This window comes from Aulonocara sp. 'chitande type north' Nkhata Bay, linkage group LG9 (genome assembly GCF_057382095.1).
Source record: "Aulonocara sp. 'chitande type north' Nkhata Bay isolate Kocher_YH1m ecotype deep benthic linkage group LG9, A_spYH_male_GT1.1, whole genome shotgun sequence".
In the NCBI taxonomy this organism is placed as follows: Eukaryota; Metazoa; Chordata; class Actinopteri; order Cichliformes; family Cichlidae; genus Aulonocara; species Aulonocara sp. 'chitande type north' Nkhata Bay.
Window position 1 is genome coordinate 30,542,089 of NC_141352.1, and position 18,456 is coordinate 30,560,544.

General features: G+C 41.2%; 1 protein-coding gene across 1 annotated transcript in view; it reads right to left on the minus strand.

Moving 5' to 3' along the window:
• LOC147322405 (uncharacterized) overlaps positions 1 to 13,191 on the minus strand; it is a 37,758-nt gene extending 24,567 nt beyond the window's left edge. The window contains exons 1-3 of the mRNA XM_086306920.1: positions 11,714 to 13,191; positions 10,168 to 10,273; positions 7,899 to 8,495 (exon numbers count right to left, since the gene is read on the minus strand). Coding sequence (XP_086163046.1) covers positions 7,899 to 8,495; positions 10,168 to 10,185 — 615 coding nt within the window. The 5' untranslated portion in view covers positions 10,186 to 10,273; positions 11,714 to 13,191. The remainder of the gene's footprint in view (positions 1 to 7,898; positions 8,496 to 10,167; positions 10,274 to 11,713) is intronic.
• Positions 13,192 to 18,456: the final 5,265 nt, after the last annotated feature.

Genomic DNA, 18,456 nt, shown 5'->3' on the forward strand with positions numbered 1-18,456 from the left:
AGCAAAGACGCTTGAAGAGCGTCTCTCAGCATGGGCCTGAAAAAAGTTCTGTCAGCTGAGGAAGGCGACGATATTAAGAAGCTGCTGGAGTTTATGACAGAGGAGATTTCTACTGTCAAACTGCAGCAGAAAGCCATCCTGGACCTGGTCGAGGAAGTTAAGGCTCTCCGCGTACAGAACGCAGAGAAGGATCGGCGGCTGGCGTACCCGGAGAACAGAGTGGTGGATTTGGAGCAGTACACCCAGATGAACGATGTCATCATTATGGGGCTTCACATCAAACCCTGGTCAAACGCCTGGGGGGGTCACAGCTGACAATATAGGAGGGCCAGGAGAGAAAGATGTCAACTCCACGGAGCTTCAAGTGGTTACCTGTCTACGGTCCAAATGTGTGGAAGTGAATTATAACAACATTGAGGCTTGCCACCCTCTACCCCGAAAAAATGACGGTGACAAACCAGCCATCATTGTGAGATTTGCTAACACAAAACACAAAACAGCACTGTTAAAACAAGGAAAGAAACTGAAAGGAGCCGATGTCTTCATGAATGAACATCTGATAAAAAGAAATGCGGACATTGCCAGGAAAGCACGTTACTTGAAGAAACAGGGAAAAATTCAGAGTACATGGACCACCAACTGTAAAGTATTCATTAAACTCAATGGAACACCGGAACAAGCCAAAGTGTTGGTCAACAGAAATATGGAGGAGCTGGACAAATACTGAGGTTCAACTTACACTGGAGGTATGAATACACATGTGACGTGACACACAACACAACACATGGCACAGTCTAAAAGAGCTTCATCTGCATCTGGCAACAATATCAATATAACTCATTGGAATTCTCTTTATGATAATCTGGAACTGAGAACATTTCGATACACAGACCATAATGTTCTAGACTTAGAAAAGGATATAGACCCGGAAAATAATTTCTTCTATAACATCAGCAATAACTGCTGCTACTTCACTGATGAACCGTTTAAACACACCATCAACATGGAAAATAAATGATCAATAATCCATTTTAATAGCAGAAGTCTGTGTGCCAACTTCAACAATATAAAGGAATATCTAAATGAGTTGACAAATCCATTTGGAATTATTGCCATTTCTGAAACATGGACCAATGCTGAGAAAGGACTGGACTTTGAACTGGTGGGATTTGATGTGAATTTTGTAAATAGAAGGAACAAAAGTGGAGGGGGAGTAGCTGTGCATGTGGATAAAAACCTAAATTACAAGGTGATGGAAAGTATGACAACTGCGATTGATAATTTATTAGATGGTATAACAATTGAAATTTATAAGGAAAGAGAGAAAAATCTAGAAAAAACTAGCTGTATATATAGAACACCTTTCTCTATTTAATGACTTCATAGAAGAAATATTCTCTAAAACAAATCAAAAATTTATGTTTATCTGTGGTGATTTTAATATTGACCTGTTGAATAAAAAAACAAACAAACATAAAATGACCAACGAATTTCTAAACACTATGTACAGTTTGAGTTTACATCCTAAAACAACCAGGCCTAGCAGAATTAAACCACATTGTGCCCCCTTACTTGACAATATTTTTTACTAACAATATGGAAAACAACGTTTTGAGCGGATTATTAATTAATTACATCAGTGATCAAAAATCTCACGGTTCGGATTGGATCATGGTTTTAAGTCACGGATGGGATCAATTTTCGGATCAGCAAAAGTAGAAAAAAAAGAAAAATTCAAGTATTTTTGCCTATTAAAAAACATTCAACTGAAGACTCATTCCACGCACTTATATAAAAACAAATTAAGGTGCAATATGGACATTATGGACCATGCTGGGCATCCTCTGTACACGGCCATAAACAACCATAGGAGTCTGTTCAGTGAGAGGTTGGTTCTCCCAAAGTCAAGGACCAGCAGACTTAAAAAGTCCTTTGTCCCACACGTCATCAAACTGTTTAACTCCTCGCTGGAGGGGAAACAGGGACAGAGGAGGGGGGAACAAGTAAGCTGTAGTGCCTTTTCACTGTGCAATAGTTTTTGTTAATAACCAACGGTGTAATAGACTCACAATATTTGAAATGTGCCGTTCCCTTGGACTGGTTCTTATATAGCGCTTTTCTACTCTTCTGAGCACTCAAAGCGCTTTACACAACTTGTGCATTCACACCCATTTGCACAAGCACATTGTTCTAGGTGCTTTCTAAGTAACATTCACACACATTCATACTCCGATGAATGCATCAGAGAGCAATTTGGGGTTAGTATCTTGCCCAAGGATATTTGGCATGCAGCCAGGGAAGCCAGGAATTGAACCACCAACCTTCCGATCAGTAGATGACCTGCTCTACCACCTGAGCTACAGCCACCCCTTGTTTTCTTATTCCTATTTATTCTATTTATCCATTATGTATTCTCTGTATTTATATATGTGGTATATTTCTGCTCACATTCTGCAACTTCTGTCGGTGCTGTGTTACAGGAAACTGAATTTCCCGGCGGAACCCACCCGAGGGATAAATAAAGTTTCATTTAATCTAATGTAATCTATAGGGCAGTACGGGCCGTTGCCCTGGAGGTCCACCCATTTGTAGTTGGGAATTAGCGTGGCTCAAGCATGTTCATCATAGTTTAAACCCCTTGTTTTGCACAACGGAATACGGCCTCTTGTCTTTTGTAATAGCTTTAGCCCGGTTGGATTGGGCAGCAAAGGGCTGCTTAAATGCCGCAACTTCCTCTGCTCCGGCACTTGGACTGCTAGGGCTGACCATAACTATCCGGTTGTTCAGTCTGACGTCACTAGCCGTGTCTGGGTCTAAACTCCGCTGCAGGTCCATATATCAAACGATCACTATGGCATTACTGAGAGTTGAAAAACTGTCTAAAATCTTTCATCTTTAATAAAATGATCAGCGTTCTGCTCTACCAGGTGTAACAATTGAGTTTAACATCCAGGCATCCATGAAAACGGAATTTATGACATTTAACGGAGTTAGAAGTTAGCAGGGAGTTAGCTCGTTAGCTTCTATCTAAATACAATATAGCATGTCCTAACTGCGGGGTTTTGGAAACAAATTAAAACGTACAGCTCTGTTATCACTTCCAACATAAATGAAGACAGAAAACTAAACAGCAGTGACGTTTTTAGGGTTAATGAAGTTGGGCTAGCTGGTATATAATGATGTGCTACATGACTGCTAGCGACACAGATATGTTAGCATAATATAAACAAGCTAACTTTTTTTCCACTCGATAAAAGTTAACGTGAGTGTTCTCGGTGGTCAGGAACAAATGTAATCGCATGGCAGGATGCTGTAAAAGGACCAAACTTCAGCCAGGAGAACAACTGAGATAATCCATCCACAATATGAGGTTAGTCATTCATATACTGCTGCATGGGCTGGGCTGTAGTTACATCCTAAGGTTTTAAAAACTGAGCTTAAATGAATGATTAGCGGTAATAAAAGCCGAGGGAGGTCAACAGGGATCACTGACTGTTTTAGGAGCTTTTTGAGATCAAATAGAAGAAAATACATAACATTAAACATGTTAACAACACAAAAGCCATATTAAATGCAGACTACTTTAGGCCCAGAAGTAGGATTCGTCGCGTCATCACTGAACAACCGGATTGCTTGACAGACTGACCACGTGCACCATACACATACCTTTTTTTTCTTTTTTGAATCTTCAGATCACGTGCGTACCGAATCGTGGCGTGGGATTGGATTTCACATCAACCGTGATCCGTTGCACCTCTACTAACCTGTAAATTTAGTCTTTTCAAGAAAGCAATTTTTTCTTTTTTACACCATAAAAGCCTTATTTTTGTTGATTTCCTACTGCTAAGCAGAACACACATGAACTTTAAGGCCTGGATAAATTTGAAACGTTGTTGTCTACAATGGAAAATGGCTAAAAAATAAAAACAGGTATTCAGATCCTAATTTTATAAATTCTCTACTCAGCTTTGCTGCCTCCAATATCACTGAAATGCTGCTTGTTTCTTCACATTTTCCCAACATGCTTGCATTTAAATCGGTCCCGTCTTCTCTCTGTGTACCTGGCCTGTACCACCGCACTTGCTGTCTTTGGAGCGTCTGCCCCCCTTCCTCCTTTCTCATAATGACATGATCCCAGTTTGTCTTGTTAAAGTGAATTGTTAAATGTTGTCATTTTTATGCTTGCCATCTCTACATTGTTTCAACTCTGTGATAAAAGGAATTCCTTTGTCCCCCTCCCCAGCCTCTCGAGGTTCCGGAGGGGGGGGTTGTTTGATGTTTGGTAAGCTTCCTGCCCTTTGTATGGCTTCACTGTGTTGTGTATGGTGAACCAGTAAAGGAATTGAACCATATATTGGGTGTGGGGGAGATTATGACTAAGGATGTTGTTAGAAACAGTTGGAAGACACGCACACAGAGACACACACACACACACACACACACATTCTCACATGCATACAGATGTTTACACATTGTTGCAAAATCTCCCAATTCTTTTAATCTTTGGGCTGAAGGAAAGACAGTACTCGGTGTATAAATGCTCAATCAACAATCATTTATTTCCATACAATTCAACACTCATGAGCATTAGAACCATCATGATGGGGAGACATGCATGAAGAGGGTCACAGCAAATCTCAAAATGGTGACGGGTTACACAGCCTCTTATAGCTCCTAGCGGCCCCGACATAGTCGTAAAAGCCTAAACATTCACATTCTTTCTCTCTTACGGCGCCTAAATTATGACCTCGGCTCCCTGTCTTTCTGCTCTCTGTAAGGTGGGGGTATGGAATGTGGTCTGTCTTTTCTGCCCTAGACACAAAGTCTCCTTCTTACAACCTTCTTTTTATGATTCAACAATAAAGCATGTCAAGAAAACAGTGCAAGACAGTCACAGCAGATCAAGGATACAGAGTGATGCACACTTATCTGATGAACTACAAAAATGATTATGTTCTTTTAACCCAAAAGTATAATGAGGACTAAACTACATACACAGCACACCATCTAAACTAAAGGATAATATATGTCCTACAGCTGTGATCATAATTCAACTACTTTGATTACATATATAAGGTAACATATGATAACAGAATAATATCACAACATACACACACATAGTGCCTTGTCTTAGAACCATGTGGGAGGTGCTTTGCTGTGATGTGTATTGTGTGAACTGTTTTCCAACAGTCACATATTTTCCTGGACCGGCATTTAAGGTGTTGAAGATAAATACAACAGAATAAAATGATATGACCAAGACAAAAACTGCGGTATTTTGTAAATGTAATAATAATAAACCTGTATTCACTAACTTTATTAGCAGGCTCCTCCTGAAATGCGCCAACAACACTGAGAGTAACATCCTCCTCTCTGCCCCTTAATGCTCTCTGGTCACTATGGTAACATGTAAATATTTGAAATTTATTCATAACACACGGGAGAAGTCCCAGGGAAACAGAGTTAATGATAAAAACCCTAAAAACCATACATTTCATACTCGAGCCTCAACTCTCGCGAATTGGTACGAAACAAAAGACCTCCATGAAGACCACCTGGTATTATGAAACATACCCAGTTTTACAAAGGGGATCCCATTTTCTTCACACAGCTTCTTCAGTGTAGCATTTTTTTTTTTGCTCCACTTTTTTTTGCAAATAAAACTGCATCAGCTTGACCACACAGCGATTAAACGTCTCACAGTTAGGAACCTTGCGATCAACTGATTTTAAGCAATTCTCCAGTGTGTGTGCTGTGCACAGAATGTGCACAAGAGAGTCTCCAACTGTAGCAAGTTGCCGGTGTTTTGGCACAACGCCATTGAAGATACCCACGTTGATAGCAGCCTCGTTTGTGCACGCAGCGACCAACGTTGTTGTCCAGTCATCCAAGCCTGTGTCCTCAAGAAGTCTCACAAGTCCATCTCTACGCGGTGCGGTCAGCACCCAGTTCAATCAGTCCAAGAAAGTCAGGGTTAAACTCTCCTTTGCTGGACACAGACACAATGTAAATGATTTCCTGCTCGACTTTTGTGATGTCCACAGATCCATCGGAAAGCATCCCCAAAGTCACTTATTCGAAAAAAGTCTTTTCTTCGGCTCTGGCTCTGGTTGGTGTTTCTTAGGTGGTGGCGAAACACCAAAGAAGCTGCAGCAACACGTGTCAGGTTGAATGAGATGGTCAAGTACGCAAAGGCGCTTGGTAACATAAATGTCACTACGCATTCGTAATTTTTGACACACATACGCACCTGAGTAGCAGCTAGGTGCATCCTGTCTATAACACAGTTTAACATGTTTATCTACTCATCAGCTGTTTAATTTTTCTCAGTACACAAGACGAACATGTTCATTCACAGCTGCCTCATCACATTTTTACATCTGAACTCTGTGGAGCCTGATCTCAAGGGTTTTAAGTCTGACCCTGAAACCAGTAGAGGATCTTTCTGTCTCTTCAGATTCACTGTGATGGGAGTGATTTCAGCCCTGAGTGATCACACTGATGTTTGCACAGAGCCCATAATGAAGTGAATGTTTTGGCACATTGGTAACAGTGAAACAGTTTATTAGTAACGTGGGATCGTTTGTGTTTGGAGTATGAACTGAGATTCCTGAAGCTCTTGTCACACTGGTCACAGCTGTAGTTTCCTTCCATGTGTGTATGTTCATGATTGTTACGACTACCTGAATGTGAGAAGCTTTTGTCACAGTGTCTGCACTTGTATGGTTTCTCTCCTGTGTGGACTCGTTTGTGTGTTTTAAGGTTGACTGCAGTGGTGAAGGATGACCCACACTGATCACAGAGGTGCTTTTTAACCCCACTGTGAATCAGTTCATGACATTTTAAGTGATGTGATGTGGTGAAGCTTCTCCCACATTCTTTGCAGTATTTCAGTTTGTCTCCAGTGTGTTTACGTTGATGTCTTTTTAGGGTGTATTGATCACTGAAAGTTATTCCACAAAGGTCACAGACAAACTCTTTCCCACCACCACAGTAATGACAGGGTTGAGAACTGGATCCATCTGTGTCGCTCTGCTTCTAAACAAAGACACAAAGACAGTGTAAGTCAGTCCTTCATCATTTTTATCCTGAACGTCGCCTGAAATAAAGAGCATCTCTGCAGACGTCCAATTACATTTGACTGTTTCAGTTAACACACTCAGTTTACTGGGCTGCAATAACTACAATACTACCACCATAATACTACAGTAATACTTATTTCATGTTACAGTAACATCTGAGTTACACTAAAGTACTACTTTGCTAATATTTGCAGGGTACCAACGCAGTGCTAAACTACTAACTGCAGTAATACTCATTTAATACTGCATTAATAACACTGTAACTGTGCAGTTATAACACTCAGCTCAATGGGACACAAGACAAACACTACTACCCCCATGACACTGCAATTATAACATTAAATTAGTATTTTAACACTAATGTCTAAAAGTACTAAAGTTAAAAACAAGCAATGATACTACTGCTACAATATTACAATACCATTACGTAACGATACAACTTTGTTAACCATAAGAGAAGATTACAGAATGTTTTGGTTTTGTGCTTATTTTCATTTGTGTTTTATTTTATTACATGTGCTCCTAACAGAGGAATCAGGCTCTGTAAACAAAAGGCCTTTTATGCTGAAATAATAACAATATCATGATATACCAGGAAACTGCCTGAACATTAAATAACACCATCATATTAATTTTCAGCACTTTTAGTTTTTCATGATCGTGTAAACAAAAATCACAACTGACATGAAAATCTGAATAATCACTCAGAGCTGCTTTTCCATGCAGTAGAATTGCTAACATGCTAACACAGTTTAATGAGCAGAGTTGTTCCAAACAGTCAGGCTAAAATGACAAGATAACAATATAAATACATACCTCACAGTAACTGCACTTGTAGAGTCTCTTTCTGGTGTGGATCTGTTGGTGTTGCCTCAGGTGATGTGGAGCTTTAAAAGTCTTCTCACACAGGTCACATTTATAAGGTCGTCCCTCAGTGTGGGTCAACATGTGTTGTTGTAACTGCCTGTTGGTTATAAACTGTCTGCCACACTGTTCACAGCAGTACACAACATGTCTGGTGTGAATGCGTATGTGTGTATTTCGGGTCTCTATGTGGCTGAAAGTTTTTCCACAAAAGTCACAGCTGTATGCCTTAATTCCAGAGTGGGTAACTAGATGCCTCTGTAAGCTCCTACTGTGAGTAAAACCTCTGCCACACTGATCACAGCTGTACGCTTTAACTCCACTGTGGATGAGTTGGTGTTGTTTTAGGGAACTCTTCCAGGAAAAAGACTTTCCACACAAGTCACAGCTGAACAGTCTCTCTCCAGTGTGGATGACCTGATGACGTTTTAGTGACTCCTTCACAGTAAAACCCATCCCACACTCGTCACAGGTGTGTTTTTTCTCTCCCTTTCTTCTGTGAGGTTTGTCGGCCTCCTGAGAGCGCTGACTTCTCGCTCCATGTTGGTCCTGCAGTGACAGAGATACAAACAGAGGCAGTGAGTGAAATGCAGTCGTGGAACAAACTCAACCTTCAAACTCCCTCCATTAACACTAGTTTTAAACCTGAAGGTGGAGTGTGGCACCAAACACCTTAAAGGTCTCTTATCCCCACCTGCTGGTAGTTCTAACACATTACATCCAACCTGCTGTTAAAAATAATTCATGACTTTTTAAAAACACTAAAATCATGCCCATCCCTCCTGCTGTACACAGTTATTAATGCTAGCATGCTAACACACTCAGAAAAGTATAAATGTTTACCAAGTCTATACTTTTATGTTTCCTATTATATATTTCTATCATTTTGTCATTTTTCAATATTAATAATTACAATGTAACATTTAAAAGTTGATTCAGTGAAGGAAAATATTTTACTTTTGCTCCCTACATTAGAAAAAGAAAATTGTATTTTGTACTCCTTACATTTACAAAACATGTGTTACTTTTAAGGCATCTGAGGGGTTTATTTCATCACTGCAGGCATCAAACATCAAACCAACTTGAGAAACGGGAAAAGTAAGACATGAAAGACAATCCTGATCGTGTACTAATCACCAGGGTTTGAAACATAAAAAGAGATGAAAGAGGCAAAACTGTGAGTCATAGTCAGGAGTTAAAGTGAGACGTTGTTCTTCTTTCTTTTTTGCACAGCACCTGAACAAACAGGTAATTTCAAATGCAGCGTTTCTATCAACAAACATCAGCAAACACACAAACTGTTTGTGTGCAGTTTGTCTCACAGTGTGTTGCTGGCTAAAGGTCCAGCTGCTGTACATCACAGGGAGAGAAAAGAAAGAGAGCTAACTTCACTCAGAGATGGAGAAAGATAAGACACACAGGACAGGAGAGGAAGAAGAGAGGTTAGATTTAAAGGGAAGGACTGCTCAGTGGGATTTGATCAACTGGAGATTAAAGTTTACATGTAAGTCCTCACGTGTTGAAATCAGATATTGGGTCTGTACATGTGACATTGTGTTTTTTCAGATAGTGAAAGATGCTGCAAAACAATCTGAGGCAGATTAACTGTGTTATTTAAAGACTGCATGAAGATTGTCTGCAGGTTAGTGCAGGATAAACAGGTTCGTTTGCTGAACTGTGATGGATTTAAAGTAAAGAACAGTGTGTGACTGGTGCACAGTGACTGTGGTGCTCATGTCACAGTTAGATTACATCAAGTGTAGCAGAGATTCATTTAAACTGAAGCTCATGATGCTGACACAATGTATAATCACACTTGTACAGTCCAATCACTTTATAACCAGTTATAGTAGTTTCTCATAGGTAATACAGCAACAAGCTTTATGAATATTCATGTGTGTAACCAATAAAAACAACCTGCAGGGGGAAAGCAAGTTGAAGTGGGTTGGAGACAATTGCTTCCCCCTCGCGAGTGAAAACTTGAGCTCTGTGTGACCTCGTTCCTGAGTGAGTTTCTGTTTATCCAGCAGTATCAGGGGTAAAACTCTGACAAATGTCCATTTGATTATTAATAATGTTGATGAATAAACCTTCCTTATTTTAACATGTGCTGTGGTCTCTAAAAAACAACATAATATACAACACAGTGATATAACAGGTTGGGAGGATGAGAGTTTTAGACGTGACTGATTATTTGGTGAAACTGTGATATTTTCCTCACCTTCTGTGTTGAGCTCATTGTTTCCTCTGTAGTGACTCAGCTGAGTCCAGATGGCTGAAAATGTTCCTCTGCTGCTCCGTCAGACTCTTCTCCTCCTGCTGATCAGCTGGGACACAAAACAGATCTTTGTTAGGCTCCACACTGCACTGAAGAGTCAAAGTGTCTCATATGTTCATCTGACAACACAAAGTACAAATTTCACTCTGATTGCTTGTAGAAATCTGGTGAGACGTGTTGTGCTGCAAAGTGAGGAAACTCTCTCACTCACTTATACTTCAGGAGGAACTTTGTGACATTGGCTCTAATATTCTAAGCAGCCCTTTACTATGACAGGGCCAGAAAGTCCTATTTGAAGGTTTGGGAGAAGGACCATGTTAAAGGTGGATTGGGGTTTATACACTTTGTTATGATACAGGTAAGGCTGTAAGAGCCTGAGAAGGTGTCCTGAATAAACCTCTAAAACCAGTTTTCAGCTAACGACTCTGCTTCAGTCTGGAAAACAGCAACTACAAGTTTAAAGACTCCATCAACAATTCACACCCAGCAACAGCCTGAACAGCTCCTCCTGTGGTTTCCACAAACAGGGACAGACCTGTTACTCCCCCACCCCACACTTTCCACACCTTCAGCCCCCCAGTCCCACCACCTCCACCATTCCCCAAACTTTGATTCTGTTCATCTTGACGTAGCTTTTGCAGTAGGAAAAACGTTTCGGCCCTCATCTACGTGACTTCTTCAGTTTCAGCTGACTGCAGCTTTCCCCAATCTTCAACAGTGCATTTGCATAATGACTGAAACGAGCACCACTGAAGGAACAATGGGCTGGGAGGTCAGTTATTGAGCATTAATATGCAAATTCTCATGATTATTGATCAACAACCACTGATCAAATGCTGTGATTGCAGCGACTCCCCAACTCTCTGAATGGTACTCATGGCCATTGATCAGCGGTCTTTGATTAATGAGCTTTGATCAGTGGTTTCAGTGCTTTCCTTCCTGCTTTGACTGCAGCCGTGTTTGACACAGGAAGACATTATTACATTCTTCACACTCTCCTGCACATTAACCACCACAATATATTTTTATTCTCTGTGCTTTCAAATATGAACACTGTTTACTTTCATCTCTGTTTCATTAGTTTTTGTTAACATCTTCCTGTGCATCACTTTACAGCAGCCACACTCATTAAAATGAGCCTTTGTAGGAGTTCACTTCCTCTCATGTGTTCATCCACAGCAGCTGGACAATAAAGTTTATTGTGACCCTGATACTGCAGCAGATCGCTCTCATCCATTTCCTGTTATCACTTCAAATAGAAATGAGGCTGTAGAGGTTTGGTGCAGGCAGAAAAACAGCTGCAGGGACAATGAAAAGACTTTTCTGCTCCAACTTCTCCCAGCATGCTGAGCTAATGATTAGTTGGTGTTTTTCTCCAAACACTCTCTCACTCTTCTCTCAAAGACACCGAGGAGAGCAGCAGAAGACCTCATTCAGGAGCTAAACTCAACATGAACTGAACTCACAGTAAAGTTAGCTCGGTGCTTACCTTTAGATGAGCCCACAAACCGAGAGAAACTCCGCGATGAAGCTGCAACTCTTTCCAAACACAGGAAACAGATCAGGGAGCAGAGACCCACGTGGTTCACGCTGATCTCAGCTACGATCCAGGAGACAAGGGTGGGCAGATCGATGCAGATATCGATCCAAACGTTGGTTTAGTTTGTTTTAGCATCCAAATTCACTATTTTCTTCGCTTTGGATGAAAAAATAGCTCCGTCTGTCATCCCGGAAGGCGCTTCGTCTTCTTTACATCGTTTATTGGCGGTTGTCAAACAACAAAATGGTGCTTTACCGCCACCAACTGGTGTGGAGTGTGAACTGGCACGTCAACCCTCAAATGCACACAAACAATTTACTCCCTTTTAAAAACTGGAATAAGGCCTGATAACTTTCACCTCTTGTTGAATATTGAAATATCTTTTGAATTAGTTAAATGTCAGAATAAAAAGAGGGAGCTGTCTATGTTAATCACTTTCATCAAATTTAGGAGTACATATACACTAAGTTTATTGTTAATTAATAAGAAAACTCCAGACGATTCCATTCTGAGCTGAAGAAGCTTCTGATTGGTTAGTAGAGTCCATGTGAGTAAATTGGTGGCACAGCTGTGGATGCATATAAGGCAAAACACAGAGCGTGTTTCTTTGCCATGGGAAAATCAAGAGACGTCAACCAAAACACCAGGAAAAGAACTGTGGAGTTCCATAAGTGTGGCTCAATTTTGAATACAATTTGGTGCCATTTACAATTAAGAAATACAGATTAAATAAAGTTAACAAATGTTTTTTTATATTTATCAATCTAAAAAAATAAACATTTAGTCTGATTTGATGTTACAATTAAAAAAGTGTTTGTGTTTTGATCTGAAGAGTTTGTAAATATCTGATTTCAACTGTATATTTGATGATTGTCAGCACAAAGAGGGAGAGAGAGGAACAGAGAGGGAGATGGAGAATGAGGACAGAACAGAGATGGAACAAGAGCAGGTGAGACACACATGTTAGTCAAATGGTTGTTTACCAAAAGTATCACCGTATCATAGGTACTCATGTATCTCGTACCTAGTGTTTCTTTTTAGGTTTGCTATTTTTAAAATTCTACATTTATTAAGTTATGCAGGCTTTTTTGCACAACAAGGCTAAATAATTATATACATTTTTCTCAATCTGAATATTGTACTTTGGTAGAATTTAAAAAATAAGTGTAGTGCAGGTCTATGATGATTTTTAGTGCTACTATCATCTAGTTCTGATTCTGGTTCTGTCTTGGTTACTGTTGTAGTCCTGTTTTAAATCCGGATCAGTTCTGGGTCTGGTTGAATTGGGGTTTAGTCCTTGTGTCTTGATGCAGCCCCGACTTTGTTTTAAAAAACTAGTTTAAGGTGTCCTGCATATGTGATATATTTTTCCCTATATGAAGTCATTCTTTTTGGAACAAAACTCAAAACAGAGCCTATTAATCTTTCAGTCATTTCTACCCCCCCCAAACAAAACAAAAAAAAATCCCACATGCATACTACCCTTTAGGGCTAAGCCCTGGGTGTTTCAAATGTCTGGCTCCACCTCTGATGGGTAGATAAGGCCTTGTGAAGCGTTTCAGCACATTCCCCAAACTGTATCGATACTGTGTCGACACAGTGTTGCTGTTTTGCTCCATACTGACACCTGCTGGGTCTTAAATATCATTGCAGGCAACTGACTTGAGACTCACAAAAGACGCTGATTCAATGACGTAGTCATACGTGTATACACTGTAGGTATTGTACTTTCCATGCAATCATTTTATATCTTTTAGATTTCACATATTGTAGACATATTTAAAATATAGTGTGAAAGACATTAATTAAATTTTTTTTTAAAGTAGGGTTAGTATTAGTAGTATAAAAGTATTGTGAATGTAATATTACCCATTTTAATGTAATTGACTCAGAGTTTATTCTAAACTTTTATTCAGAAAAATAATTTTATCCAATGTTTTTGCATTCAGTCTATTGCGTTTAGTTGAGACCATTTCCCCAGCTTTGGAAAACACACGCTCACACTCCAATATCAACGAAATGTAACCAGATGCTGTTAATTGTTTCTTCACTTTTTCCCGACATGCTTGCATTTAAATCGGGCTCCTCTTCTCTCCGTGTACTTGGCCTGTAACACTGCACTTGCGTTCTTTGGAGCGTCTGCCCCCCCTTCTTTCTTTCTCATAATGATATGATCCCAGTTTGTCTTTGCCTTTGTATGGCCGTACGGTGTTTCTATCAAAATAAAGTCTATGGGCATGGATTCTCAGCATGGCTGAAGATGCGGCTCCCATTTACCGATGTGCCATTAATAACTGACGTATGAATTTATCTTGCAGGTCGGATGTAATTGCATCGTGGGCCAGATATGGTCTGCGGGCCATAAGTTTGACATCCCTGGTGTAACAACCTGCTCTGTACAATGAGTCTAGTTTTCCTCGATCATCTTGTAGACTTGCTGTTCTTTACTTTGATAACTGAATAAATTATTCCTTCCTGCTCATGTGAATTCCTCCCCATCCATATAAAACAGTAAACTGATTTAAGGATGTTATAGAAAGTCAACAAGCTGTAGAAGTTGTGCTTTATAATAAATACACAGTATGTGACTGTTTTCAAGAGTCTTTTAACACAAACACTGACTTTCAAGGAATCACTGAGGCCAGTTTTCCTTTGAGGAAAAAAAAATCCATCTGACGCCACACTTGTTGGTATTGCCTGCATCAGTATTTTCTCTCTTCATTATAAGCTATTTGAGTTTGCATCACTGCAGTATTAGATAAAAACCTCAACAAGCAGACGACCCCCTATGAGCAAACACTTTGTGATGGTGGGAAGGAAAAGCAGAGAAAAGAGTCTGTTTCCCAAATCCAAACTGTAAGCTAGTTCAACAGGAGAGAGGCCTGATATCTGAAGGCTCTGCTCTCCTCCAAAAGTACAACTGCAGTCTGAGAGCGACGTGCTCTGTTGGGATCATACAGTACTACAGTATAAGGTCTTTAAGAAATGATGGGGCATGATTATTCAGGACTTTATATTCAATTCTAGATTTAACATGGAGCCAGTGTGTTATGTTTCGGCTGTGTCCTGGCAGGAGAAGGACCCAGACTGACCAAAGCCAGAGCAAATGTCCAAAACCAAAAAAAAAACAAAAACAAAAACATGGAGCTCATGAAATAGTGCAAAACAAAAGTCTACGAAAAGCACTGATGCTCAGGAAACAGTCCAAAAGCACCACTCAGGAGGACGACCCGGAGGACGGCCGCACACGAGACTATCCAGTTCAGGGGGGCCGAAGGCTCAACAGTCCATGACTGAACAGCTCAGGGGGCTGACCACGGAGCCAGCGGTGGCAACGAATCAGGTCAGGAGGCCGGCCACGGAGCCACCGGCCAAGAAGTCCAGTCAGCGGCCTGGAAGGTGGCCACTGAAGCCAAACCAGGCAGGGACGAAGTTTAGCAGGACTAGGCCAGGCAGGACCAGGCGAGGAAGCTACTGGTGGTGGTAGCGCTGCAGGTGAAGGCGTGGAAGCCGCAGGTGGTGGAGCAGCTGACAAGGAAGGTTGCTGGTGGGGCTCTCAGCCGGTCTGGAAACCAAAGCAGGGACCAGCTGGACCTCAACCTCCCTCACCCGAGGGACTGGTACAGGTGCAGGAGAAAGCTGGGCCCGAGCTGCCCTGAGTGCAGGGGCAGGGGCAGAGAGTGGAGCTCAGGAACATTTTCACTGACAGTTTCTGTGTAAATGGGCTGGTGAGTAGCACACTCCAGGGATAAAGCCATACTAACAGTCTCATGAGATGCTGCCTGAACAGTGTTAATGGGATGGACACAAAAGCATGGTGAGCTGGGTCGAGGTTAAATGGTTCTGAAACACAAAACTCAACTTGATTCAATAGTTTCGCGGCACTGAGTCCAAGCTTCCTAGCCAGTTTTAATATGGCAGATGGCACTCTGTTGCTAGTCACATTTTCCATCTGAGGCACAGAAAAAATACAGTGAGGTACTGGTGGAGCAACACTGGGAGTCTCAGACACAGGAGCAGGATTATCGAGGTTCAGAGGAGTCAGTTGAAAAACCAAAGTGTTCATAGAAGGAGCGTGACTAACCATAGATGAAATGGTAGTTGGTCTGGTACCAGAATGTGAAGAATGTGGCAAACAGTCATTTTCACTCACAAAAGTTGTCTGCTCAGCTGCCGTGGAGCGACAGCGGTGTGAATGCTGCTTTCTCCTGGAAGAGGGAGGAGACGAGCCGTCCCATGAATCCTCCAGCGGACTCGGCTGAAAATCCTCCGGCTCTTCACAGAAGCGGCTGCTCATACAAGATCTACAGCAACACAGAAATATCCATACCTCCAGTAGTGCAAACTGTGTTGATGAACCCAACAGTAACAAAATAAGTTCTGAACTGAAATCGGACTACCTCTTAAAAAAACAAAAAAACCTATCACATGAAATGCAAATGGCTTGGGATGTGGCACAAATACCTAAAACTTTACACCACTGTATCTGAGGATTTATATGGTCGTTATAAGACACTATGCCCCTAATGCTGAAGGACTGGTTTATCTTCAGAAGGCTGGAAGATAAACACTCGCAGGAACACAGTGAGATGGACCGTCTGATACCGCAACAGGGCGGATAGTAAACTAATGTCGATAGCAAACAAAAAGCTTTATTTTTTTATTTTTCAAGTCTCCAACTGTAGCAAGTTGCCGGAGTTTTGGCACAATGCATTGGACACACCCACGTTGACAGCAGCCTCGTTTGTGCACGCAGCGACCAACTTTGTTGTCCAGTCATCCAAGCCTGTGTCCTCAAGAAGTCTCACAAGTCCATCCCTGTGCGGTGCGGTCAGCACCCAGTTCAATCAGTCCAAGAGAGTCAGAGGTAAACTCTCCATTGCTGGACACAGACACAATGTAAATGATGTCCACAGATCCATCGGAAAGCATCCCCCAAAATTCGGCAGACTGCAATTTGGCTCCTAACTCCCCGCTGATGGTGTGATGCTCTGCACAATCTGTGCCCCCTTCACGTGAATGATATGCATGTCTGACATTTACTCCTAGCCACCACAATAATAATATCCTCAGAATATAAATGTGGACATTTCTTCTCAGCTAGCTTGTTTATTAGCAATGACTTGCACCACATTTCAGTGCACTCATTGTTAGCTTCAAGCCACCTTTTCGAAAGAAGTTTTTTCTTGAGCTCTGGCTCCGAAGCTGTAGGAACACCTGTCAGGTTGAATGAGATGGTCAAGTACGCAAAGGCACATGCACATGCACACCTGAGTAGCAGCTAGGTGCATCCCTGTCTATAACACAGTTTAACATGTTTATCTTACTCATCACCAGTGCTTGGTAAGTTACTTTAAATTAGTAACTTAGTTACATTACTAGTTACTTCTATCAAAAGTAACTCAGTTACTTCAAGTTACTCGTTACTTTCAGAGTAACTAGTTACTAGGGAAAGTAACTTTGGTTTTACTCAGAATTCTCTTGTTAATGTGTTGCTTCCGTAACTGGATACCCAGCAAGAGTGCCAGTCTTGCTTACTTGCCACAAGTGCACTGTGCCACCTACCAATACAGGGAGTGCAGAATTATTAGGCAATTTTTGAGGAATAATTTTATTATTGAACAACAACCATGTTCTCAATGAACCCAAAAAACTCATTAATATCAAAGCTGAATGTTTTTGGAAGTAGTTTTTAGTTTGTTTTTAGTTTTAGCTATTTTAGGGGGATATCTGTGTGTGCAGGTGACTATTACTGTGCATAATTATTAGGCAACTTAACAAAAATCAAATATATACCTATTTCAATTATTTATTTTTACCAGTGACACCAATATAACATCTCCACATTCACAAATATACATTTCTGACATTCAAAAACAAAACAAAAACAAATCACCGACCAATATAGCCACCTTTCTTTGCAAGGACACTCAAAAGCCTGCCATCCATGGATTCTGTCAGTGTTTTGAGCTGTTCACCATCAACATTGCGTGCAGCAGCAACCACAGCCTCCCAGACACTGTTCAGAGAGGTGTACTGTTTTCCCTCCTTGTAAATCTCACATTTGATGATGGACCACAGGTTCTCAATGGGGTCCAGATCAGGTGAACAAGGTGGCCATGTCATTAGTTTTTCTTCTTTTATACCCTTTCTTGCCAGCCACGCTGTGGGGTACTTGGACGCGTGTGATGGAGCATTGTCCTGCATGAAAATCATGTTTTTCTTGAAGGATGCAGACTTCTTCCTGTACCACTGCTTGAAGAAGGTGTCTTCCAGAAACTGGCAGTAGGACTGGGAGTTGAGCTTGACTCCATCCTCAACCCGAAAAGGCCTCACAAGCTCATCTTTGATGATACCAGCCCAAACCAGTACTCCACCTCCACCTTGCTGGCGTCTGAGTCGGACTGGAGCTCTCTGCCCTTTACCAATCCAGCCACGCGCCCATCCATCTGGCCCATCAAGACTCACTCTCATTTCATCCGTCCATAAAACCTTAGAAAAATCAGTCTTGAGATATTTCTTGGCCCAGTCTTGACGTTTCAGCTTGTGTGTCTTGTTCAGTGGTGGTCGTCTTTCAGCCTTTCTTACCTTGGCCATGTCTCTGAGTATTGCACACCTTGTGCTTTTGGGCACTCCAGTGATGTTGCAGCTCTGAAATATGGCCAAACTGGTGGCAAGTGGCATCTTGGCAG